Source organism: Ruditapes philippinarum, unplaced genomic scaffold (genome assembly GCF_026571515.1).
Source record: "Ruditapes philippinarum isolate M1 unplaced genomic scaffold, ASM2657151v2 ctg5721_1_1_1_1, whole genome shotgun sequence".
Taxonomy (NCBI): Eukaryota; Metazoa; Mollusca; class Bivalvia; order Venerida; family Veneridae; genus Ruditapes; species Ruditapes philippinarum.
This window is the reverse complement of record NW_026865787.1, coordinates 6,764-34,306: the sequence shown is the minus strand read 5'-3', so window position 1 is coordinate 34,306 and position 27,543 is coordinate 6,764. Positions and strand designations below refer to the sequence as shown.

The 27,543-nt window shown below is 32.0% G+C and overlaps 1 protein-coding gene across 1 annotated transcript; it reads left to right on the top strand.

Moving 5' to 3' along the window:
* Nucleotides 1–1,829: 1,829 nt before the first annotated feature.
* Nucleotides 1,830–27,246, top strand: LOC132730326 (alpha-aminoadipic semialdehyde synthase, mitochondrial-like; the record flags this gene model as incomplete). The annotated part of the gene is made up of 13 exons (XM_060716220.1): nucleotides 1,830–1,985; nucleotides 6,082–6,351; nucleotides 7,307–7,483; nucleotides 8,188–8,340; nucleotides 8,941–9,087; nucleotides 9,519–9,597; nucleotides 10,445–10,572; nucleotides 10,987–11,261; nucleotides 17,011–17,122; nucleotides 18,070–18,129; nucleotides 18,332–18,402; nucleotides 19,431–19,552; nucleotides 27,006–27,246. Coding segments are annotated over exons 2-13 (1,805 nt in total), but the record flags the coding sequence as incomplete, so codon positions are not given.
* Nucleotides 27,247–27,543: the final 297 nt, after the last annotated feature.

The window sequence follows — 27,543 nt, the reverse complement described above, 5'->3', positions numbered from 1 at the left end:
AGGCCCCCGCCAAAAATTGTCATTTTACAAGCTTACAAGCTTAACAGTGAACCCCATTGGAAATAAGCTTTTAGCTTAATGGTCAATCCCTTAATAAATCGATACGAACACAATATCTTTTTTAATGACACATTAATTTTGCCTACTCTTGTGACGTTGGCATCAACCGTATGTCAGTCGCTATATGTTAAAATTTCAGGGAAATCGCAAGACATATACAGTGCTTCCTTTGCTTTATACATATAATTATGTTATATTCTTTTTGTATTCCCGAACTAGGAACAGGGTTCGTTTACACTGGTTGGTTTCATAATTTTCACATACTTCCTATTCTCTTTCCTGAAGATCAAACGCATGATTGATCTTAATTAAATTGATTTGATAGAAACTGAAAGTATTACACATTTTTGAACACTGGACTGTTTTCGTATAGACGATTTATTGCACGATGCGCAATAGAAGCAGTATTCTTCTCAACAATCACCTCTTTATTTAACACTACCAATACTTTTTAAAGTTGAAATTTGTTATCATATTAGCCCAATATATGTACTTAATAAAGATCTTTTGAACTCGCATGAACAAAAAAAAAGACTAGATGGCACACAATACAGATTTGAGAATGTTTTTTTTTTTTTTTACTAAAACATGTAATTGATAAGATTGTTTTTTTGTTTTGTTTTGGGTTTTACGTCACATCGTCACAGTATAGGTCATATCGCGACGTTCCAGCTTTACTGGTGGAGGAAGACCTCAGGTGCCCTTCCGTGCATTATTTCAGGCACGAACGGGCACATGAGTAGAACCACCGACGTTCCGTAAGCTAGCTGGATAGCTTCCTCACATGAAAGAATCCAACGTCCCTGTCGGGATTCGACAGCACGGGATTCGGGCAAGTGGTTTGAAGTCAACGACCTTAACCACTCAGCCACGGACGCCCCTGATAAGATTGGATACTAAAAATAATTATTTATATTGGAATATCACACAGTGCAAACAATGGAAGTTCATTTGTCACATTTTACAAGGTATGAAATAGAAACAATTATTTTACCCTAGAGTTATTTATATTCCATAACATCATCATTTGTGGTATCTTTCGGTCCTATCGCGAATGGAAGGACTTTTAAGTTTTGGCTATACGTGCACTCCTACTCCGTAACTTTTTTTCCAGGGACAAAATATATTTCCTGTGAAACGTTGTGTGTCGAAAGTGGAAACTACATGATTGAGATATACACACTACAACAGTTTTCATAATTATTCCCATAAAAAAATAATAGCAGGCGATGTGCATAAATCTGAAATAGATAGAAAACTATATATGTAGGTAATACACTGATTATAATTTTTTTTGAAAAATACATGTTTTCGAGCATTTATAAACATACTCGTATTTCTCAAAAACAACTTCAACCAACGTAAAGAATGAGGTGAAATGTCTGGACACAACAAATTGCACTGAAAACATACATGTAATGCTATTTTACAAATTATTACATCTCACCATTTGGCAATGTTTAGTGCAAGCAGGTACGTATAATAATGTTAATATACGTACCTGGTGCAAGCTATCTCAAAAGATAATGACAATGGAATTTCTCTATATGATACCGATGCTCAACACGTTTTTCATACACTTTTTGCTATATGAATTAAAACCAAACTGTTTGTAGTAAAAAAGTTACAATAAAATAATGAGGGGTGCGAAAAGTGAAACACCTACACCTTACTACTTTGACAGTTCGTCTACACGTTTACAACGTACAGGTTACAATACCGTGATTGCTCTGTTCAGATGTGTTTACATTTTAAGGCGTGTGGAGGTGTGTACTCTTAATGCACGTTGATTGGTTTAAAATGGCAACTACCACTTAGTTCAAGGACAAAAAATTTCCGAAGAAGGCGAACAAATTAGTTTGGATCTGATTTTTTTTGTTATTTCTTCCTTTAACAGAGCAATTTACAGATTTTACAGATTGAAGGTGAGTATAAAACTATTTATACTTGTAAGCTTTTACTGTATCAACGTCTGCGCATATAAGAAAAAAAGTTAAACACGAGAATTGTGATTTGCTCGCACAATGCCAAACGTCAGTTTTAGTTTTGTATAGTATACATGTATTTGTTGTTGTATATACAATTTAAAACGTAAAATTGTTATAGCTATGAAGATGATTTGTAATTTAGAATAATTTTCATTTTTTCAGCATATATATATTTTTTTTTTGACAGTTTTTTTTTTATTTTGTGAAATATCGTCGTATAAATTTAAAGTTACATTGTATATGTATAGTTACTGTTTTCTTACCCTTAATTTTGGACTGTCAAATCATTTGATTTATAAGCACAGTAATTCAATCCAAACGCTACACTGGATTGTTATTTACTTGCATAATACTGCACTAAAGTTGTACAAACTGGCATAGTTATAGGACAATCAGATAAATCTGTTAAAATAATTCTTATTTTTAAAATGTGATTTATTTTCAAACCCTGATAACATAATGAGACGCAAATGACTAATTAAGTTTTTGAAAGACTTAATTGGTTCATAAATACGATCATGTGAATATTTTACTAGTATTGCAAAATTATATCTAGACAAGGATTGTTCTGAAAATAGATTAGCAGAATATGAAATGCACATTAATTAGTAACAGTACCTTAGGCCTTAATTGTTGTCATTTCTTTTATACGCATATAACTCAACACATTTTGTGTTAAATGTGATTATTATGATTTGTATGTTTTCTATCTTGTGTAGATACTTCAGTCATTACTTTTTAAAATTCACTCTTCATTAAATTGTTATGTGCACTGCATATTCTTCACTTAGTACAGTATATATATATGTATATGTTTTGTACATTCTTCAGTTCATGTACATACTCTATAGCATATTACATACATGTACATTATAAGTCTCCTAACTACAAAGCCCAGAGTGGAGATATTTTGCATATAGCATCAATTTGTAGTCTTCAACGAAAATTATTTCCATCATGAACCTAAGGTCAAAGTTTGATTTTGGCTTGTGACTTCCAAAATCTAATACTTTTCCTTCTTCACCTAATATGACCTATATATAATGTGACTTCCAAATCCAATATCAGAAATTTTGCAGTCTCTGACTTCCAAATTTTTAAAACTTAATGGAAGACCTGTATTATGTTATACTCCCTGGTGTCCATCCATCCGTCTGTCTGCATTACCGAATAGGGATTATTGGCCATCTAACTGTAAACAGAACAAAAGAGAACAATAGAGTTCATTCCATAACAATAAAATAAGGGGACATTAGCCCTCTATTAAACAATAGAAAATAGCAAAAATAATGGCCCCTTATCCCATTTCGGCTGGATGTCCATCCCTTAGCAATTTGGTTTCCAGAGCATAACTTAAGGTCCATTTGGCTCACAATATTCAAACTTTATAGGATGATTGTCCATATTGGGTAGAAGACCCCTATTGATATTAGGGTCAAAAGGTCAAAGGTCACTATTACATTAAAACTGAAAACAGTTTCCGGGGCATAACTTAAGTTCCATTTGGCCCACAATATTCACACTTCATAGAATGATTTTGCATATTGAGTAGAAGACCCATATTGATTTTGGGGTAACAAAGTCAAAGGTCAAGGTCACTATTACCTTAAAACTGATAACAGTTTCTGGAGCATAACTTAAGTTCCATTTGGTCAAAAATATTCAAACTTCATAGGATTATTGTCCATATTGTGTAGAAAACCTCTAATAATTTTGGGGTCACAAGATCAAAGGTCAAGGTCAGTATTACCTTAAAACTGAAAACACTTTCTGCTCAATCAGGGTCACAATGATCTTTACACTGAAAATTGTGGTCTCTAGAGCAAAACTTAAGTTCCATTTGGCCCATAGCGTTCAAACTTCAAAGGATGATTGTCAATATTAGGTAGAAGACCCCCTATTGTTTTGGTGTCAACAAGGTCAAATGTCAAGGTCACTATTACCTAAAAAAAAACAGTTTCTGCTCAATAACTTAGTATTAATCAACCTACAGCTGTAAAATTTTATAGGATACACAGCCATGTCCAATACATGACCCCTATTGATTTTAGGGTCATAAGGTTAAAGGTCAGGTCACAATGATCTTTACACAGAAAATTGTGGTTTCTGGAGCACTACTAAAACTTGTGCTTTCTAGAGTATAACACAAGTTCCATTTGGCTTACAGTGTCCAAACTTCATAGGATGATTGCCTATATTGAATAAAAGATCCATATCCATATTGGGATGACAAGGTCAATATCAAATAACTGTAACATTGTTAACAATTTTACAACTGTCAAACTTCATAGGATGATCACTTATATTGAGTACATTAATCATATGCCCTAAAAAATTTGCTTATATATTGTTACACCCCTGGTGTCTTTCCGTCCATCTGTCGTAGCATTTTTACTTACAAGATAACAACTTGAAAAGATTTTATAGTTTATAATTTTAAATGCTTAATTTGTTGGTATTCATTAGTAAGGGTTAACAAAAGTAAAAAAGGTTGAGCTGAATTTTAATTTTGTAAATGCTTACTAATGAACACTAACCTATAAATTAAGTTAGAATATATAAGTAGCCAGTGATGGAGAGTCTGGTTATAGTTAGTTGAATGTTGGGACATGAAGCTGATATTGTATCAACTTCATTATAAAATAGGCACGTTTACCTTACAGTTAAATCAGTTTATACATTTTTCTTTAAATTGATTAGCACTTTTTCCAAATTCATAGAAAATAAAGTAAAATTTGTGAAAAATTGTGACAGGTAGCCTATAGAGGCTTTATAAGGAGAGGGGCGTTTAATAGGATTTTTAAGGTATACATGTATATTGATTAATGGTATAATAAACTATTATTGATATAAATTAACAATATAATCCTTAATTAGTTGACTTTTAAGTGTGCAGAAATTTAATTTGACCTTCCAGTATAAGTAAATTACAGTGGAATCAAGAAGTAGGCTTATCCCAGGTTTATTTTCTATAAATCATTTTGTTTATGTTTTGCATTTAACAATCATGACTAATATGCCCTTAACCTGCTGACCTATAATGAAATGGATTAACCCAGCTTTGAATTTGGAATAATTCATTAAAAATTTTAGGGGTCACAGTATAAAAATACAAAAATTGAGCTGCCATGGGAAAGGCTTGTTACTTTATGTTCAGCAGGCTAAAGTGGTAATGATAAGTAAAGATTTAAAGTTATTGTTTGATATTTTTTTACTCTAAAAGCTTCTTTTTTTAGTGTTTGAAAACTTATTTTGAGATGAAATTTTGACAGAATAAGAGTTACATTGTAATAAGGAAAATTATATAAATTTGTACAGTTTCAAATAAAGCAAAAACACATTACTTTCATCTTCGGAATTTTTTTTGTTGTGCATAAGATTTTTGGATTAAGTGCTAAATTAAGTGTTTGATTTTCATGTATTGTGGATATATTATAAATCTAAAATAACTTATTATTTCGAGTAAATCGTGACTTTGGAGAACTGTTTTCTGATTGGTTGTTTATTGTAAGATTATTGTTGCGCAAAATTTGGGCTACTTGTCATTCAAGCCTTTACTTTACATGAAAGAATGATTAAAATTTATTTTCTAATTTATTTGCATACACATGCCTTTTCCCGGTGTCACCAAGGGTCAGATTATCAGACCCATTCCTTATGGCAATTCTAAATTATTAAAAAAAAATCCATATTGAGCTGAAATTCCCGATATCTAACCAAACTGTTTGCTGACGTTCAATCTGGTATTTTACAAACAGATGTTTCCTTAATTTTATCTTCTATATTATTTTATTGTATTTGTAACACCTTGGTACATATTTGTGTTGGTTACAATAAGCAGTGTCGCACAATTAAAACATAAAGCCAAAAGAGCCTGAAAGTAGGTCTAAAAAGGTCCTAATGGCAATAATGGTATTAATTTCCTAATTAAGCAATTTTGGATGCAAAATTTACCAGATTTGGCAAGGTCCCTTTATCCCAAAATGGCAAGGAAAAGGTCAGATTCACATTCAACTTTCTTTAATTTTTTCAGATATCATTAAAGTTTGATCAGTGAGTTACAATGTGGAGGCAGAAATCTCATCTGCTGTGGCGTCATGTCAACAGTCCAGCTGGTATCTATGGCAACCAGTGTGTCAGATGCATGTCAGATTCTGACAGGCCAACATTAGCTATACGAAGAGAGACTGTTAATGTTTGGGAGAGAAGAGCACCTTTGGCACCAAGACATGTGGAGAAGTTAGTGAAGAAAGGAGTGAGAGTTATAGTTCAGCCATCTAACAGACGGGCATATAACATGCAGGTTAGTCAGTTAGTGTGTAGTAAGCAGATAGGAGGTTACTGTTAACTTATTATCATATGTAATGTATACATTGGCTCAAGTTTTCAGGTATTTGTCTGAAGTTCCGGTTTTTTAATGCTCCTCAAAACACTCTTCTTTAATGAAAAAAAAACAATTGAAAATTTTTTGAATTTATGGCTTTTACATTTTCTAACATTTTGCACTTGCACCCATGTGTATATTACTATAAAAGGACTTTAAAAAATAGATTAAAAATTGTTGCCATTTACCATTGCTTTTCATTTTCACAGTACATTAATTTGACAACAACAAAACAAATTTCAAAATATCATAGGAGTAAAATCATGCATAAAAAGAATAAAAAGACAGATTTTTGATGCTATTTAATATATGTATTGCAAACATAACCTGAACAATCTTTGATTCCACTCATGTATTAAAACACATAGAAATAATCAATGTACTGGGTATTATGAAATCTTGTTATAATAAGCACATGGTTTATGTGATATAGACTTCATTGTTTATAGATGAATATTAAGTTGTTTATTGCTTTTGATAATGTTTTTATAAGCTTGACTGTTAGAAAAATAGGGAGAGCTATTGTACTCATCCAGGCATCAGAGTTGGCATTACACTTTGGTTAATTTTTTTCGTGCATGTTGGTATCTCCAAACTGACTGAACATGCTGAAGGGAATCAGTTGAAATTTGACCGCATTATAAGCCCCTCGTGAACGTAGAAAATTCTTCATTATCCAGGATCTTGTTTTACTATCAAGTACTGAGAATAGTTAAACAAGTTGTCTTACTGACAGCTGTTGGTATTAAATGAATCATTACATAATTATGATTAATGATAAGTATTATGCAGACACATGTGACAATATAATCCAACTTTGTAAAAATTTCAGTTTCATATATTAATAAGTGAGTCATTTTTGTTTTATTATCAGGAATATATTGAGAAAGGTGCTGTAATCCAGGAGGATCTCAGTGAAGCATCTGTTGTAATTGGTGTTAAACAAGTGCCCATAGATCTTCTAATGCCAGATAAAACCTTCTGCTTCTTTTCTCACACAATCAAAGCACAGAAAGACAACATGCCTCTACTTGATGCTATACTTGAAAAGGTTTTTTTTCTTAAATAATTTCATGCAATGCATTTAAGTTTTAACATATTTAGTTTAGTTCAGTTGTGATGTATGCTTGAAGCTGATTGAACTAGAACTAACCAATAATGGCGTTATATGATTTGTTTGATTGGGTTTTACATCACACCGACACAGTATAGGTCATATGGTGACTTTCCAGCTTGACTGGTGGATGAAGACTTCAGGTGCCCTTCGGTACATTATTTCAGGCAGGAACGGGCACCTGAGTAGAACCACCGACATTCCATAAACTAGCTGGATAGCTTCCTCACATGAAAGAATCCAAAGTCCCTGTAGGGATTCGAACCCACAGTGGTGAGGGGCAAGTGGTTTGAAGTCAATGATCTTAACCACTCGGCTACGGGAGCCCCCACAGACACTTTATATGACTATAATGAGTAATCATGGTCATGACTTAGTAGGAATCAAACCCCTTGTACCTTTGATTGAGAGGCAGGCACATTAACCACAACACTACCTCCGTCCCTTCACACAGCACTTTAGATTCCTGTCAGATATTTAGAGTGGTTTAAAACACCACAATGAATAATAAAATAATGGATAAATCCTTATAGATATGTTCAAGTAAAATATCTCAACAGTTTCAGTTTATATTATATTTATAGCCAATCATATATGAGATAGTATCATAATGTTATTGACAACTGCAGTATTTATTGTAGAATGTAAGACTGATAGATTACGAGAAGATGGTGGACGACGGGGGTCAGCGTGTTGTAGCTTTCGGTAAATATGCCGGTGTGGTGGGAATGATAAACATTCTACATGGTATGGGTCTACGTCTGCTAGCTCTTGGACATCATACACCATTCATGGTAAATAGTATACATCATATTTGTTATAATGAGAAAGTGTATGCACATGTACTCATGTACAACAGTAATTTCCATGATTGTTTGTATAATTATATTAGTATTACAGATTTAATTTAAGGTATATTTGCATAATTACTTTACTGTATGTAATAAGGAATTTCCAACTTGCCAATAGCATTATTACTTCATGTGTTTAACCCTTGATCTGCTGGACCTTAAAGTCATTAACCTTTGCCCTCAGCATAGAGCCAGGTCAGGTTGCATTTCTGTGCAGCCGACCAGGTTCGATACTGTTTGCTGACTCACTTTTAAGTCTCTTCTTGATATTTCCAAATTTGATGATGTTCTATAAATGGAAATTCAGTAGGCTAAAGGTTAAGGTAAAATAAAAGTAAACGAAAAGTATCAAACTTCTCACATGTTTTCATCGACATCCTTATGCTGCTGTGAATTAGGATTTTAGGATTTGTTTATAGAAGGCAAATAATGTCATAATCAAAACATATACATAACAGTACCATATTATATCTCTACAGAATGGCAAAAACTGTAAAGGTATGTGATGAATGTATTTATGTTATATGTTTGATATTTGTCTAGCATATTGGACCCAGTCACAACTATCGTAACAGTGAGGCTGCTCGACAAGCTGTGAGGGACGCAGGGTACGAGATAGCCCTCGGTAGAATGCCTAGATCTATTGGACCTTTAACATTTATATTCACAGGGTCTGGAAATGTCTCCAACGTAAGCCAAGTTTAGAATCTACATGAAATCAATAAAAATATGAATCTCAGTTTTACCTATATACCTTTTTCTGCCAGATTTAATGTATAGAGAGCAGGAATTGCTTTCCTAAATTATGATACCAATACATATCGTTGTTTATTTGATTTCCTTTGAGATATATCCACATATATCTGATTATATTAGGTTGTAAATAACTTATTAATATTTAAGGATATACAAGGTGATACTGCTTGTCAGATTATGAAGGTGCCTTTATAAGCCCCCTAATGCAAAGTGAATAAATGCAAAGTGACACATGTATGGCAGTTAATTGAAATTTAAAAGTGTCATGTGACAAAGATATGAAAATTACTTACACTTTGATATAAGAAGTGTAATATCTAAGCATCATATATGTAAATATATATTTAGACTTGTATATTTTGTAGGGAGCCCAGGAAGTATTTCAAGAGTTACCACATGAATATATAGAACCTGATCACCTACCAACTGTTGCTAAAAAAGGATGTAAGCATAATTTACCATGGTAGATTTAGAGCCTTGTAAGCACCTTTAACAGTTACACTTGTGTGCCAGATATTCCCATCTGTTCCGGAAACTGATGTTAAATTCTTACAAACATCTGGCTTGAATGCAAAAGATTCATTTAACGATAAGATATTTGAGTCGCGTCATGACAAAACCAACATAGTGCGTTTGCCACCAGCATGGATCCAGACCAGCCTGCTTATCTGCGCAGTCATATCAGGATCCATGCTGTTCGCTATCAGGTTCTCTACTTGTAATAGGGTTGATAAACGAACAGCATGGATCCTGATCAGACTGTGCTGATGCAAATGCATTATGTTGGTCTTGTTTTGACGCAGCTCATTTATAAAATCAGTCAATACAGGTATTTAGCAGAGTAAAGCTTTCTGTGGTTCCATCATTTATTGTATACAAAAGTATTTCATTATTCTTAGAATCTAACTGAAACTTACTTTTGAGACCAAATAAAATTTTACACCTAACTTTTTCAATGTTACACAATTATATCATAGATGAAACTTAATATTGTGGAAATCATAGCCAATCTGTCAAAAGTAATTTACTTAAAAAAATGCAAAAAGAATGTGTTGTGTTTTGATTATTTTCACTGTGTCTTTTGACAGTGCTCTCTTTTACACAATATTTGTTGTGTACAAGGTTACTTGTTTTGATGAGGTTATTATATTTCTTGTCACAGTTATATAGATTGATAGAGAACAAAATGATAAAGAGATACCTTCAAATGAACCTCCTGCATTACAAGTGCCCATAATGTCCAGCCTTAGAGATGTATAACACACATGTACAAAATTTTCATTTATTTCAGCAATGAGGAAAGTGTATGGTTGTGTGGTCAGTCGTGATGACCACTATGTCAGGTTAGAAGGTGGTAAATTTAATGCTGCAGAGTTTGAGGAGCATCCAGAAAGATATGCATCAACTTTCAGTCACAAGGTGGGTATTGTTAAACTTAAAACTTGCAGGTGCAGAGATAGATTAAGGGACCTCTGTGGCTGAGTGGTTAAGGTCGCTGACTTCAAATCACTTGCCCACTGTGGGTTCAAATCCTGTTAGATATTATGGAATCTTTCATGTGAGGAAGTTATCAAGCTAGCTTACAGAACATCAGTGGTTCTACGTAAGACACTCCTCAAGTCTGTTATAAGGAGAACATGAGATCTCCCTCTACCAGTAAAGCTGGATAGTTGACATATGACCTTTTCATTGTTGATGTGACTTAAAACTTAACAAAATGAAAGGCTGGATATACATATATTAATTCTTCCTTCAAGACAATAAATTTTGTTCTTCATATTAACAAATTTGCTGAATTCTCAAGTCATTATTTGTTTTTTATTCCATATATAGGTTGCACCTTACTCCTCGTGTATTATAAATGGTATATACTGGGCCCCAAATTCACCTAGACTACTGACCATTCCTGATGCTAAAACACTTCTGAGAGCTGCTGAATTTCCATGGATTCCATCGAGTGAGGGTTGTCCGCAATTACCACATCGATTGATTGCATTATGTGATATCTCGGCGGACCCAGGGGGCTCGATAGAGTTCATGAAAGAATGTACAACTATTGATAAACCCTTCTGTCTGTATGATGCTGAATTGAACGTGGAAAGAGAAAGGTAATGTTAATTGGTGTTTGAAAAAAATAAAAAAGAGATTAAGTACGGTAAAAGTTAGCTAATATGAAATAATTGTGATGTCAATCAGAAAATAACCACAACTAACAATATGTGTTATTGCATGTATTAAACATTCTGGTAAAAATTGTTTTCATGCCCTCTTTTTTGCCCTTATTTAATGTTTATTTGAGCATCTGTTCCTGTAAAACATTGATTACTAAAGTAAATAACAGAAATATAGTTATCTTCATTTATTTGTTTCAAATGTTGGACATAACGCAGAGTAAGTGCCCTTGACATAGAATTGAGTGATGTTATACCACCAGCATTCTTGTCCATATTATCTCATAATAAGGTGGCATGGATACAGTGATGGTTGTTAGATTTGTTAGCATGAAATATTTTGAACAGTTAAGATTAATTAAATTTGCTGTGAATGCAACATATTTATGCAATTTCTTTTATTCAAGTAGATTGTACACTTATTTGAAAAAAAAAAATCGCAAAAAACTGTGAACAATTTTTATTGTTGTGACTTGCAAATTGAAAAAAAAAAAAATACAGTAACAAATTGACTTATTTGACTTGAAATTTATGGCAGTATTTTCCAGAATTGATCACAACATGTTTACATAGGAATGTAAAGGGGAAGACAAAACTGTTGTGTACATATTAATTAAAATATCCTTTCTTCATATGGAAATTTTGATGATATGATTAATCAGTGCCATTAAAAACTTGTATAAAACCTTGATAAATTTGTCTTTCACATTTTAATAAAAGGAATTACTGTCTGTCTGGTCCTGCACAAATGAGCAAGTTAAAGTACTCTCACATAATTAAAACAGTAAAAAATTCCCGATGTTAATTAACTGGTTTGAAACACACTGCCTGATTAGGCTTAACAACCTTGTAACTTACAATAAAAAAACATATCTTTAACATACATGTACTCAGATGAAAATTATCATAAAAATTATAATATACTTGGGAGTATAAAAACAACATCTTCGTGTGATTATTTGTCATTTATGTAGCAGTTTTATTTACAGAACATTTCAGAACTGCTTTATTTAAGGTAATTAATTGCTTTGTTTAAGGTATTCCAACCTAATAAATGGATATGTATTTAGCTTTCTGCTTCAGCTCTAGGTATAATGGTTATATCCTTCCCCCAACACCTCTTAATAAACAGATGTTCATGTGATTAATTCAATTTTCTGCATAAAATTTATCTTTTATTGCTATGCAAAATAATTTATTGTATTTCTTACTTATTGTACAGCAGGTAAGTTTGAATATTTAAACAAGCACAATTGATAGTATTTATTAATATATCTGTTTTTCACTGATATTTATTCTGTATACATAATGCAGATTTTGTATTGTTCAGTGAACATTTATGTATGTTCTGCCTAGTTAGATACACCTATAGCTTTGGCTAGTAGGTAGTTTGTCTGCTTTATATCAAAATGGTGGTAGGATTTGATCCCCAGTCTGAAAATGGACCTTTATAAAAAGGTTTTATATGCATCAAATACCAAACCTTCTCATTACTTTAACAGCAATGCCTGCTTTTACATGTACATGTATATCCTTCACAATGCCTGCTTTATGTCCTTCACAATGCCTTTGTTAATGTCCAATACAATGCCTGCTTTTATGTCCAATACAATGCCTGTATCTGTGTCCAATACAATGCCATCTGAAATGTCAGATAGATTGCCTGCTAATATATCAAATACAATGCCTACTAATATATCAAATACAATGTCTGCTGATATATCAAATACAATGCCTACTGATATATCAGATACATTGCCTGCTGATATATCAAATACAATGCCTACTGATATATCAGATACATTGCCTGCTGATATATCAGATATAATGACTGCTGAAATATCAGATTTGATGACTGCTGATATATCAGATACAAAGCCTGCTGATATATCAGATACAATGCCTACTAATATATCATATACAATGCCTGCTGATATCTTAGATACAATGCTTGCTTATATGTCCAATATAGTACCTGCTGTCTGCTTAAGTGTTTGATAAAGTCCCTGCTGAAATTTCAATATCCAGTACCTGCTGATATATCAGAAACATTGCCTGCTGGCTGCTGAAGTCTTAGATACAATGCCTGCTGATATGTCAGATACAATTCCTGCTAATATATCAGACACAATGCATGTTAATATATCAGATATATTACTCTGCTGATTAATCAGATAAATATCCACTTATTTTTCAGATAAATGCCTGAGACATATCAGATACAATGCATGCTGATATATCAGATACGATGCCTGTTGATATATCAGAAAAATGCCTTACAGTGCTTACTGATATATCAGATACAGCTGCTGCTGATATATCAGATACAATGCCTGCTGATATATCAGATACAATACCTACTGATATATCAGATACAATATCTACTGATATATCTGATACAATACCTGCCAATATATCAGATACAATACCTACTGATATATCAGATACAATACCTACTGATATATCAGATACAATACCTGCCAATATATCAGATACAATACCTACTGATATATCAGATACAATACCTACTGATATGTCAGATACAATGCCTGCTGATATATCAGATACAATACCTACTGATATATCAGATACAATACCTACTGATATATCAGATACAATACCTGCCAATATATCAGATACAATGCCTGCTGATATGTTGGATACAGTGCCTGCTGATATATCAGATCCAATGCCTACTGATATGTCAGATACAATGCTTCTGATAAATCAAATACAATGCTTGCTAATATATCTGATACAATACCTACTGATATATCAGATACAATGCGTACTGATATGTCAGATACAAGGGCAGACGCAATGCCTACTGATATATCAGATACAATGCCTACTGATATATCACATACAATGCCTACTGATATATCAGATACAATGCCTGCTAATATTTCAGACACCGTGCCTACTGATATATCAGATACAATGCTTACTCATATATGAGATACAATGCCTGCTGTCTGCTGAAATGTCAAATTCAATGCCTACTTAATATATCAAAAGCAATGTCTGCTTTTATGTTGAAATTAATGCCTGTATATATGATATTTGCAAAACTAAACCAGTGCTTGCAGACTTTGTCAAAAGCAATCCTAGTTTTACAGTCAATGCTGATTTTATAATGTATATTTATTGTGTCTAACATTCGTAGGTAGAAAATCATCATGCACTCTTTCATAATCAGCAAGTAACATATTTGACTGTATTTTTAGCTCATCTGTCACAAAGTGACAGGGTGAGCTTTTGTGATCACTTTTGGTCCGGCGTCCGTCCGTCGTCCATCCGGCGTCCGTCCGTCCGTCCGTAAACTTTTACTTTAAATGACATCTCCTCATAAACCACTAAACCAATTTCATCCAAACTTCACAGGAATGTTCCTTTGGTGGTCACCTTTAAAAATTGTTCAAAGAATTTAATTCCATGCAGAACTCTGGTTGCCATGGCAACCGAAAGAAAAAACTTTAAATATCTTCTTTTAAAAAACCCAAAGAGCTAGAGCTTAGATATTTGGCATGAAACATCTTCTAGTGGCTGTCTACCAAGATTGTTCAAATAAAAGCCCTGGGGTCAAAATTGGCCCCGCCCCAGGGGTCATTGATTTTCCCTATATGCATATAGTAAAAACTTAAAAAATCTTCTTTTAAAGAACCCAAAGAGCTAGAGCTAAGATATTTAGCATGAAACATCTTCTAATGAGTGTCTACCAAGTTTGTTCAAATAAAAGCCCTGGGGTCAAAATTGGCCCCGCCCCAGGGGGTCATTGATTTTCCCTATATGCATATAGTAAAAACTTAAAAAAATCTTCTTTTAAAGAACTCAAAGAGCTAGAGCTTAGATATTTGGCACGAAACATCTTCTAGTGAGTGTCTACCAAGATTGTTCAAATAAAAGCCCTGGGGTCAAAATTGGCCCCGCCCCAGGGTGTCATTGATTTTCTCTATATGCATATAGTAAAAACTTAAGAAATCTTCTTTTAAAGAACCCAAAGAGCTAGAGCTAAGATGTTTAGCATGAAACATCTTCTAATGAGTGTCTACCAAGTTTGTTAAAATAAAAGCCCTGGGGTCAAAATTGGCCCCACCCCAGAGGGTCATTGATTTTCCCTATATGCATATAGTAAAAATTTAAAAATCTTCTTTTAAAGAACTCATGAAGCTAGAGCTAACATATTTAGCATGAAACATGTTCTAATGGATGTCTACCAAGTTTGTTCAAATAAAAGCCCTGGGGTCAAAATTGGTCCCGCCCCAGGGGTCATTGATTTTCCTTATATGTGTATATCAAAAACTTAAAAAATCATTTGTGAAAAAACCCAAATAGCTAGGGTTTAGATAATAAGCATGAAACATTTTCTAGTGTGTGTCTACAAAGTTTGTTCAAATTAAAGCCCTGGGGTCAAAATTGGACCCGCCCTGGGTGTCATTGATTTTTCCTTATATGTGTATAGCAAAAACTTAAAATCCTCTTTGATAAAACCCAAATAGCTAGAGTTTAGATATTGAGCATGAAACATTTTCTAGTAAGTGTCTACAAATTTTGTTCAAATAAAAGCCCTGGGGTCATAACTGGCCCGCCCCAGGGGTGTCATTGTTTTTAACTATATGTGTATAGTAAAAACTTAAAAAAAAATTCTTTTAAAAAACCCAATGAGCTAGAGCTTAGATGTTTAGCATGAAACATCTTCTTATGGGTGTCTACCAAGTTTGTTCAAATAAAAGCCCTGGGGTTTAAACTGGCCTATATACAGGTGAGCGACCTCAGGGCCATCATGGCCCTCTTGTTAAATTGATTTGACACTTGAACAATACTTTTGCAATATTTTTGTTTTGGAATTTTATTGATCATATTGATTATATTTTGTTTAGTTTTCATGAATAATTTTGTATGTTATTTTTCAGAACATGCATGAAATTTTTTCTTGATAGTGAAAAATCTGTGGGAAGATTTTTTCTCCTCAATATTTTAAAGATTTGTTTTTTTTGTTTTTGTTCATAATATCTTTGTACATTTTTCGCAATATTGATTGTCATGAAATATTATGGCACATCTGGAGGCATGTGTATATAACAATCAATATTAAAAAAACAATTTTGAAAACGTACATTAGGATTTCTATCAGAAATTTATGACATTGACTTTGTTTCATACATCTGGTTGCCATGAAAATGCGAAAAAATAAACTGTATATCTTTTAACAAAGGTACAAAGGTAAACACAGACTGTCACTTTCTTTGTGTTAAAGGTTTGTAGGACTGGTTGGTTGATCTTTTCATAATTTTAATATTTCCAAACTTACAGACATAATGAATGTATCACAGGTGTTTATATATGTTAATAAAGTATTCTTTTTTTTTTACATTTTTTGACAAACTTAGTTAAGTAAATCAATTAATGAACAGTTAAAAAAAACAAAACAAGAAAAACCCCATAAAATATGTGAGTTTATGTTACTAGTAGTATAAAGTGTATTGTTTGTATGTTATGTTTGTATGTGTTCCAAAATAAAAGCATTTTATCAGAATATCATTGATGCATCATTTGACATTCTTGTTATGTTGTATAATGTAAAAGTGCTTGTAATTAAACCATTATAAACCAACTTCTACCAATTGGTTATAGTGTTACTCAGGTTATAATGAGGACATTGAAACATTCATTTGTTTGTTTTCAGCTTTAAAGGAGATGGTGTGTTGATTTGTTCTATAGACAATATGCCAGCCCAGATGCCTAGAGAGGCCACAGAATATTTCGGGAGTCTGTTGCTGCCATACATCCCAGAGATTGTGAGTATCTTTAATTTGCTGATGTATTGTTTGTATAAGTTCAGCAATGTGTTTATGAAAGTTGTTATGAAGGCTTTCCATAGCAACCATGGGTTTCCATCATTACCATTGACTTTCTTTAATATCGACCATAGACTTCCATAGCTACCAGTGCCTTACCATAGCAACCAATGACTCACATAGTAACCATTGACTTTCCATATAAAACATTGATTTCCATAGCAACCACAAGATTTCCATAGTAACCATAAACTTCCATAGCAACTAGTGACTTTCTGTTAGAATTACTAGTATTGATTTCCATAAGAACCATTGACTTTCCATAGCATCTGCTTGCTTTCCATAACACCCATTGACTTCCATAGCAGCCATTGACTTTTCATATTAAACTGTAAATTTCCATAGCAACCATTGACTTTTCATATTAAATTGTAAATTTCCATAGCAACCAGTGTTTTTTTACATAGCAACCAGTGACTTCCATAGCAAACTTTTACTTTTCTTAACAATAAGTGAATCTACCATTGAATTTCACAGCAGTTAGTGACTTCCAAAGAATTCACTGATTTTTATAGCAACCAGTGACTTCTATAGTAACTATTGTTTTCCCTTAGCAAAAGCAGTCAGTAATGTTTTTACAAATGCATGATTTCAGATACAGATATGAATTTTATGATATTGGTTTAAGATTTGAGAACCAATTAATATTGGTACCCATATTTTCATATACACACAAGTAAATATTTACCACATGTTAGAGATGCAGTATCAGTATACTTTGAAATATTTGTAAAACTTCTTTGTTTTAATAATACATTTTGCAGAGTTTGAGAATATATGCATAGTATTCATATTATGTTTCTTATTTTTTTTTATTGTTGACATATTATCTGAACCAAAGATGCTATTCAGCATGTTTTTCATCAATGTCATTAAAATATTTACAGCTAAAGTCAGATGCTAAAGGATCCTTTGAAGACTATTCTGCCAATCCGACTGTCAAAAATGTATGTATACATAAATTGTATTTTCATTCTTAAAATAATGTTTTTAATAGTGTCTATAGCCTCTATTTCTGAGCTTTTTTTTGGAAAGCAGTTTAAGCTGATATCCTTTGTCTGTCTGTCTGCCTGTCTGTCTGGATTTTATGCTGATTTCAACACATTTAGGTCATATCTTTGTGGTTGATTGGTTGTATTTCTATTAAAGGCTGTCATTGCATCAAATGGAAAGTTGACACCCAGTTTTGAGTATATTGATGATTTGAGGAAAAGGAGCATGTGAGTAACCTTTAATATGAGCCGTGTCACGACAAAACCAACATAATGGGTTTGTGACCAGCATGGATCTAGACCAGCCTGCGCATCCTCACAGTCTGATCAGGATCCATACTGTTTGCTATCGGTTTCTCTACTTGTTGTAGTGTTTGTAAGCAAACAGCATGGATCCTGATCAGACTGTGCGGATGCGCAGGCTAGTCTGGATCCATGCTGGTCGCAAACCCATTATGTTGGTTTTGTCATGATGCGGCTCAATAATAACAATGACAAGTTATTACTCAGCATTAAGTAAGACTTCTGAAGAGTAATTGGGAAGAAAGTAAAATGAAATAGGAATGTAAAATTTGAAACTTAATGTCTAAAAGTGGTGAAATCTGTAGTCAGAAAATGATACTCTGAGAAAGAGGATGCTCAAAAAACAAGAGATATTAAAATAACACAAAAAAAGTTCTTGTAGCAGGAAATATGTCCCTGTCTTCTCCAGGGTCTTTCAATTCAGTATAAGATAAAAAATGGCATTAAGATATAAACATCTTTATTTGTTCCACAGTATCAAGCTTGATTTTTTATGCATGCCTATTTGCCTTAGTATATTTATTTTGTTTTAAACGAGAAAAGGAAGAATTGATAATGATTAGACCCATAACAATTCACTCAAGATTTTGCCTCTTATTTGGTATAAAGAGGATGTGTTGCACACATCTCACCTATGTATACATTGTTCTCCTTGATCTAAAGCTTATAGGTTCAGGTTTAAATTAAGAAGAGCGGGCTGGACATTCTGCCCGTGGGCATGTCTTGTAAGTATAGTTGTTACACATTGAAATACTTCATCTACATCTTTGTATGCATATGGAAATATTCAAATCAAAATGAAATGAAAATTTCAGAATGAACATATCTAGCATGACAAAAGAACATACCAGACAGATTCATTTTAAAATGTATGAAAACTACAAATAAACATATATAAAGCATTAGCAATGGTTTAAACAGAAACTTGGATATTTATACATTATTTTATATAGGTCATCTAAGTTAATGGAAGTTGTACCAGGACAGAAGAAAGTGTTGGTACTTGGAGCAGGATATGTTGCTGGACCTGCTGTAGAGTACCTGAGTAGGGACAGTAATATCCAGGTGACTGTTGGTAGGTATAAATCATATAAGTTTAAGAAGGGACAGTGATATCCTTGTTGGTAGGTATAAATCATATAAAGTTTGAGTAGGGACAGTGATATCCTTGTTGGTACGTATAAATCATATAAAGTTTGAGTAAGGACAGTGATATCCTTGTTGGTAGGTATAAATCATATAAAGTTTTAGTAGGGACAGTGATATCCTTGTTGGTAGGTATAAATCATATAAAGTTTTAGTAGGGACAGTGATATCCTTGTTGGTAGGTATAAATCATACAAAGTTTGAGTAAGGACAGTGATATCCTTGTTGGTAGGTTAAATCATACAAAGTTTGAGTAGGGACAGTGATATCCTTGTTGGTAGGTATAAATCATATAAAGTTTTAGTAGGGACAGTGATATCCTTGTTGGTACGTATAAATCATATAAAGTTTGAGTAGGGACAGTGATATCCTTGTTGGTACGTATAAAATCATATAAAGTTTGAGTAGGGACAAGTGATATCCTTGTTGGGTACGTATAAATAATATAAAGTTTGAGTAGGGACAGTGATATCCTTGTTGGTACGTATAAATCATATAAAGTTTTAGTAGGGACAGTGATATCCTTGTTGGTACATATAAATCATATAAAGTTTTAGTAGGGACAGTGATATCCTTGTTGGTACGTATAAATCATATAAAGTTTTAGTAGGGACAGTGATATCCTTGTTGGTAGGTATATCAATATATATAAGTTTGAGTAGGGACAGTGATATCCTTGTTGGTAGGTATAAATCAGATAAAGTTTGAGTAAGGACAGTGATATCCTTGTTGGTAGGTTTAAATCATATAAAGTTTTAGTAGGGACAGTGATATCCTTGTTGGTAGGTATAAATCATATAAAGTTTTAGTAGGGACAGTGATATCCTTGTTGGTAATGTATAAATCATATAAAGTTTTAGTAGGGACAGTGATATCCTTGTTGGTAGGTATAAATCATATAAAGTTTTAGTAGGGACAGTGATATCCTTGTTGGTAGGTATAAATCATATAAAGTTTTAGTAGGGACAGTGATATCCTTGTTGGTAGGTATAAATCATATAAAGTTTTAGTAGGAATAGTGATATCCTTGTTGGTAGGTATAAATCATATAAAGTTTTAGTAGGGACAGTGATATCCTTGTTGGTAGGTATAAATCATATAAAGTTTGAGTAGGGACAGTGATATCCTTGTTGGTAGGTTTAAATCATATAAAGTTTGAGTAGGGACAGTTATATCCTTGTTGGTAGGTTTAAATCATACAAAGTTTGATTAGGGACAGTTATATCCTTGTTGGTAGGTTTAAATCATACAAAGTTTGAGTAGGAACAGTTATATCCAAGTGCCTGTTGGGAGATATAAAACATTAGTATTATGTGAGTGCTGGTAGTGATGTTACAGGACTTTGATACCTTAGCATATCGAGGGCTCAGCGCAAGACTATTCTAACTCAATATTTTTCAGAAAATGGTTTTTTGACATTTTCTTGTATAAATTCCTTCAATGCATGTTCTGTTAAAAAGACATAATTAATTTCCCACTAATTTTTAAGTTTTACACATTTTAAGAAAATATTCTATCTGGTGATATAATATATTCAGTGCAAAACTATTCTAACTCAAGTTAGAATAGTTTGACAATCACTTTTAAGTTAAAAGCTTGATATTCTTTTGTGCAAGACTATGCTAACTTCAAGTTAGAATAGTCTAGCGAAATAAAAGATGCTGTTAACAGGAGTTTTTGCTATTTAAACTATTCTAACTGAAAATTAAACAAAGTTTGATGATGTCATCACAAGCTTTGATGATGTCATAAATTACAAGAATATTTATGACACTTTTTCTTTGATCATATTTTACAGAATTTTTACAGTTTTAAAACATATTCTGATGTGTTTTTGCCTGTCTTTCATTGTTTTCAAGATGAAGACAATTTGATTCCTCATTTTAATACTTTATACCAAGTGTAATCAATTTCAAACACTTGTAATTAATTTATTTTACTGACTGCATGGCATTTCAAATTCTCTGTACAAAGAATAAAAAAAAATCAGAACTTAGTATTATACAATTTTAGAAGAAATTTTCCCTTTTTAGTCTTTGTTTATAGTAATGATGAATGTAAGTTGCTTACATTTAAAGATTTATGGTTTATCGCCAATCAAGTTCACTGGATGGAGAAAGTGATAAGTGCTCCTGAGTACTGGCTTTCAGTAAATTTCAATAAAACAACAGAAGAATAAAACAAGCTTTATGTCAATACAATTATGCAAAAATCATCTCTGAATTAAATCCAATTCAAAAATAAAGAAAAAAATATTTATTTGAATGAAGTGTTGCCAGTATGAACAAATAAGGAAGCTTTGAGGTGTATTAAACCGTTCAACCCTACTTGAGTTAAGGAGACCACTGTAAAATACCCATATCTTGACCAAAATACACTGTTTCAAATTATTTGTGTGTGTGTGTGGACAATCACAACAAATAGGTAACAGGGCATTAATTACCTCAGTGATGAAACAGAAATGATTCACATCCATATTGTGTATGTTTTGAGTCCCCTTGTTCCCATATTTTCTGTATGTGGAACATTTGAGTGTTTACAAGTTAAATATCATCTATACCAATTGTGCAATGAATACTTATGTTTTCAAAATATTATTTAAATACGCATATGGGAGAAGAAAAAGGAACAACCAAAAAGGCAACAATATGCCTGTAACAGTATTAAAACAGTATATAATATTAAATCCCGGGATAAAGTATGCAAAATGGGCGATAATATTTTCTGACAATCAGTGTTTATGAAAGCATGCAGTTTTTGTATTTTCTGATCGCAGATCAGATAATACATAGCTAACATCCACAGTCTAACACAAAATTTCCTAACAGTCCTAACAACGCAAATTAGTTCTCACTCAAAACTGCTTAAAAACCAGCAATTTAAAAGAAAGAACAATTTTTTGTTACAAGTGTCCAACAAATTACTACACCTTCAAACTTTTAAAGTAGCGTTGGCTTATAGAGTTGTCAATAAATGCACACTCACAAATTACGCGGATGAATATGATTTTAATCAATGAAAATGCTATTTTTAGCGATGTCGATTACCGAATACTACACAAATAAATCTGACTGCCGAGTAGTTGAATATATAGTTTCTACATGTTGGACTGTTTGGGCGAGAAGATTTTTTCTAAATTATTTACTTCAATTTTAAACAACAGGTTTACCCTGAACAAAATACCTAGAAATTACCCTAACCAGAAATGCAATGGAAATTCTAAATTTAGAATGACTTGATTTTATTCAGCTTTTGATTTTAAAACTTCTCCGTGGTGCAGGGGTAACGCGCTCGGTTGGTGTGTGAGAGGTCCGGAGTTCAAATCCCAGTCGAGTCAACATTTTTTTAATTCTTTTTTTTAGTGTCTTTGTTAAGGAAATAGCCACGATATGCAAGGATAAAGTGTGGCTATCATAAAAAATGAACATAAATTATTTTTTGATGCAACTCTAGTTATGCAAAATTCCGTATGTATCAAACTCTGATGCCCTGCAAGATGACTTATAGTACATAAAAATAAACTTATACAGGAAAACACATACAGATATACAGTACGATTTAGACTGCAGGGATCAGAAAATACCACAGAGCTTGCAGCCCTTTGATTATAGAAAGGTCTTTTCCAGTCTGACTAAAGTTCTGATCTACTTATTTCTTACATGTAGATCTGATTGCCCCCTTATTTGTTTAATCTTCATTGTGATTTGGATTTCCCAGGAAAGCTATTTTTAGCAGTGAAATCAAACCGTCCTTTACATATAGGATTTATAAGACAAAGTATCAAATATCATTTTCTGTTAAAGTAAACATAAGTATTGTTGATTTTTGATAGAAAAAAAATTGTTGAAGTGATGTGAAATGAACTGGAAATTAAAGACTGAATTTATAATGGGCATGCAGTTTACCTGCTGGCTATCTGGACAACACCATGTTTGTTCTCGAAATTGTGAAAATGACCTACTCAGTAATGGTTTTCCAGCCATTGAAATTAGAAACCATATCGCTTTCAAAATTGTAAAAGCTTGCTGATGATTGGCTGTTTGAAAGGTTATCAGAAGGCGACAACCAAAATGGTGGTCGTCAGATCCTAATTAGTAGTGTTAATTAGAAGCTGATTTTAATCAGGACATCCTTAAGATTCATATTATTCCAGTTCAAATAGCATAATTTAAGTTTACAAGCCTGTACATAATTGTTTTCTTTCTTTGTATTTACAAAAGTATACTTTATAATACTAGATTGATAATCTAGAAATACAATTTAGAGTTATGTGCTTATGAATGTTGAATTTTTTAAATTTTTAAATTTGAAAACTTCCAAAACTTTCACTGAATTTATGTATCTTCAGCAACCTTTATTATATAGTAAAAAAATATTTTGTTTTTGAGGATTTATTTCTTAAAACAAGGATTTTGTTTTTACCAAAGCACATTCTTTTACATTTATGAAAATCAAGTAATACTATAATATTATGAAAATTAATCACTACTAAAATGTATCTTCTAAATTTTTAAAGATTTTCATTAAATATTGTGTTTTGTATTTAAATACACTTTTAAAATGTCAATTTCTAAGAAATTGTAATCTTTGATTGGCAAACTTTGTAAAATCAAAAAGTGTTTTCCTGGTGCATAATTGTCAATTTTATTATATGTTTCAATTGTGTCGATCATTTATTGAAAATATATACATAAATTACCGGTACAAAATTTATGTTAAAAGAATAAAATGTTTCCTTAGATAAAATATTTCAGTCATTTTAAAGTGGGGTTTAGTATATTAGAAGATAAGATTGAAACCTATTATAAAATGAACACCCAATGCAATATTTTGACACAGCCACAAGTGAAAATATAACACTGCTGGTGTTCACAAATTAATTAAATGAAATCTTATTTGACCTTACTTGCAAAATAAACAAATTTTACATTTATTTCATATGTTTTTAATGGTGTTAAGGCACTTTGATTTTTTTCTGTGTATCATCTTATATATTACTTTATCACATTATGTTTATATTCAAAAACTAATTCTGTAGTATTTCATTAATTTCGTTTGATTTGTGCAAATATTAAAGTGCTTCTCATCATATATCACATTATACTTATAACTTAAGTGTATTTCTCACAATATTTCCATTTATCGCATGCTTTTCAGTGGACAGTGAAATTATAAAATATCATTATCACAGTAGCCAGACTATATCTGAATGCGGATGAAAAGAATATAACTTAAAATACATAAAAATACCGAATACACACCATTATGAGTAAAATGTGCTTGAATACGAGAAACACATAAATATCTAGTTATCTACATAGTCATATCAATTCAAAAATGTATCATAATTTCGTAAAAGGTGACAGGATTATTTTTCAACAAGAACTATGTGACATCATGATTTTATGACATCATTAATGAGAGCGCATATTGTTATTTGGCAAAAGTCAGGAAAAAAAGATTAAAACCGATAAAAAAGGATGGAATGAATAGAAATTTTTTTTTAATCATGCAAGATCACAATATATTTGTTAGTTTATAGTCGCAAAACAATTTTTCTATAAATTGAATTAATGATACATGTATTATGATATATCTTTTAATTTGCAAAATGTCTAATGTGTTAAATAACTTTCAATAACATCATGTACGGTATTTTTTACCAGTACCTATTTAAATTAAAAATAATAAGAGACTTAAAGCTGCATGCCTGCAGATGAACCAAAATATTTCAATAAAGTACAAACCAAACAAAAGTATTCAGATTTTAAGAAAAGTATAAAGATTCAAGATAAAAGTTATAATTTCCATGTTATGTGTGAATTACATTGTATGACCGATTTTGCAGTCGTTTTTAACCTTAGTTCTATTGCATTACTAATGCAGTAAGGGCTATTTTAGCATATTTTGACCTCTTTTTGGTAATTAACACGGGTTGTAAGTACTGTTTACAATTTTCTTTTTTCACTTCACAATGTTTTACTTTATAATACATTTTCAAATTTTTCATGAAAATTAGCATAAATCTGGAGGCATGCAGCTTTAAAGGATAGTAAAATTCCTATAATGGAGGGTTAAAGCAGTCTTTTAATTGTGCATCAACAAGGATGCATTCACAGCCCAAGCATGCATGCAATGCTTTCTAGCACAATGTTAAGAATCTGCAGATTTCACTTTTAAGAATTTGTATAAACACAAAAGATATGACTAGAATGAAAATTATTACCCAATTTGTGTGTTTGTATGAGATAATAAATCAAGGTTGCCATCACTTGTACCTACTATATATTTAAGTAGGGTATAACAGGGCTTCCGTTAATGGAAGTTTGGAAGTCATTTACCCCCTGATTTTGCCTTGTGACTTCCGAAATTTAACCCTTTTCCTTCTTTACCTATATAATGTGACTTCCAATATCAGATATTTGCAGCCTCTGACTTCCAAATTTTGAAATTTAATGGAAGCCCTGGAATAAATTACTTATAATTATGCAAATATGTAACAATATCAAATTATAGTTATATATTATGGTCTTAGAACAGCCCGAAACCCTCAAATATCCCTTAAAAAATATTATTTAAGAAATTAATTTTACTTTCAAAAAGTAAACATATATTCTAACTTGATAGATAAAAGATATTCTTAACTTTCAAGTTATTGCAAAAGTAATCTATCTTAAGATAGAATAGTTTTGCACAAGATTTAGAAATCAAAGGGACATATTTTATAGTGTTAAAGTATTCTAACTCAAGATAGAATAGTTTTGCACAATAAATATTCTGGAAAAAGTAGCTTTTCTAGTGCAATACTAGGCTATGTTAGCATGTAGGCAATAAAATGCGTATTTTACACTTTTCTTGAAAAAATGAACATGTACACAACTTACTTCTATTTTTTGATAAGGTTGGTTGTGAATTTTTTTTCAAAAAATGAAATCAAAATAAAATAACATATTTTTTCCCTTTCCTGAAAATTTTTCAAAATACAAGTTAGAATAGTCTTGCGCCGAGCCCTCGATATACTGTTTACTTTTCAACTTTGATATTATATCCTGAAATTGCAATGGATTGCTTTAACCAGGAATTGAAATAAATGCTTTAACCAGGAATTAAAATGAAAAATTTGTTTTTCCAGATTTTCAGGATTTGAAAGCAATATTTTAAGTTGGAAAATATGGATATCATTTTTTGTCACCATCTAGAATGATGCAAGCCCTTTGTGCATTTGTTGGTTCTTTAAATTAATAGCAAACTGCAAAACATTTTGAATTCCACAAGACTCTCAAGCAATGAAATAAAATAATTATTTGTTGTACTGGTAATTATATTAGTTGCAGTATTTGATCAAATTATCAGCATGCCTTCTTGTGGATTGTTTTTTACAGTTTCTCAGTTGAAAGAAGAGCTAGAAAGAATAGAATCTAGATGTTCAAATGTTGAATGTCAGATGTTTGATGTGACACGGCATCCGGAGGAAGTTGATAAACTTGTACCAGAATATGATGTCGTAGTGAGTTTATTACCGTACACAATGCACCCAGAAGTTGCCAAGTCATGTATTAAACATCGTAAAAATATGGTCACTGCAAGTTATGTTACACCTGCCATGAAGGAGTTACACAAAGCGTAAGAATGCTGTATACTAATTTATTATTACTGAATCTGTTAGAAATACAGGGTGAATATAAAAGTCCTTACTCAGTTGATTTCTTTTTGTCCCCCAAAGTATTTTAAGAAGGAGCATGGGTTTTTATCGTATACAAGTATGATGTTTTTATATTTGATATTAACTCCAACGATCAGAAAGTTGATTAGGATAATGCTGTATTTCGGTTTTACTTGACACAGATTGCAATAAAATTCGAAATGATTATTTTTATGAAGACATAGAAATTAAAGAAAATGTTGAAACAAGTCATGCTG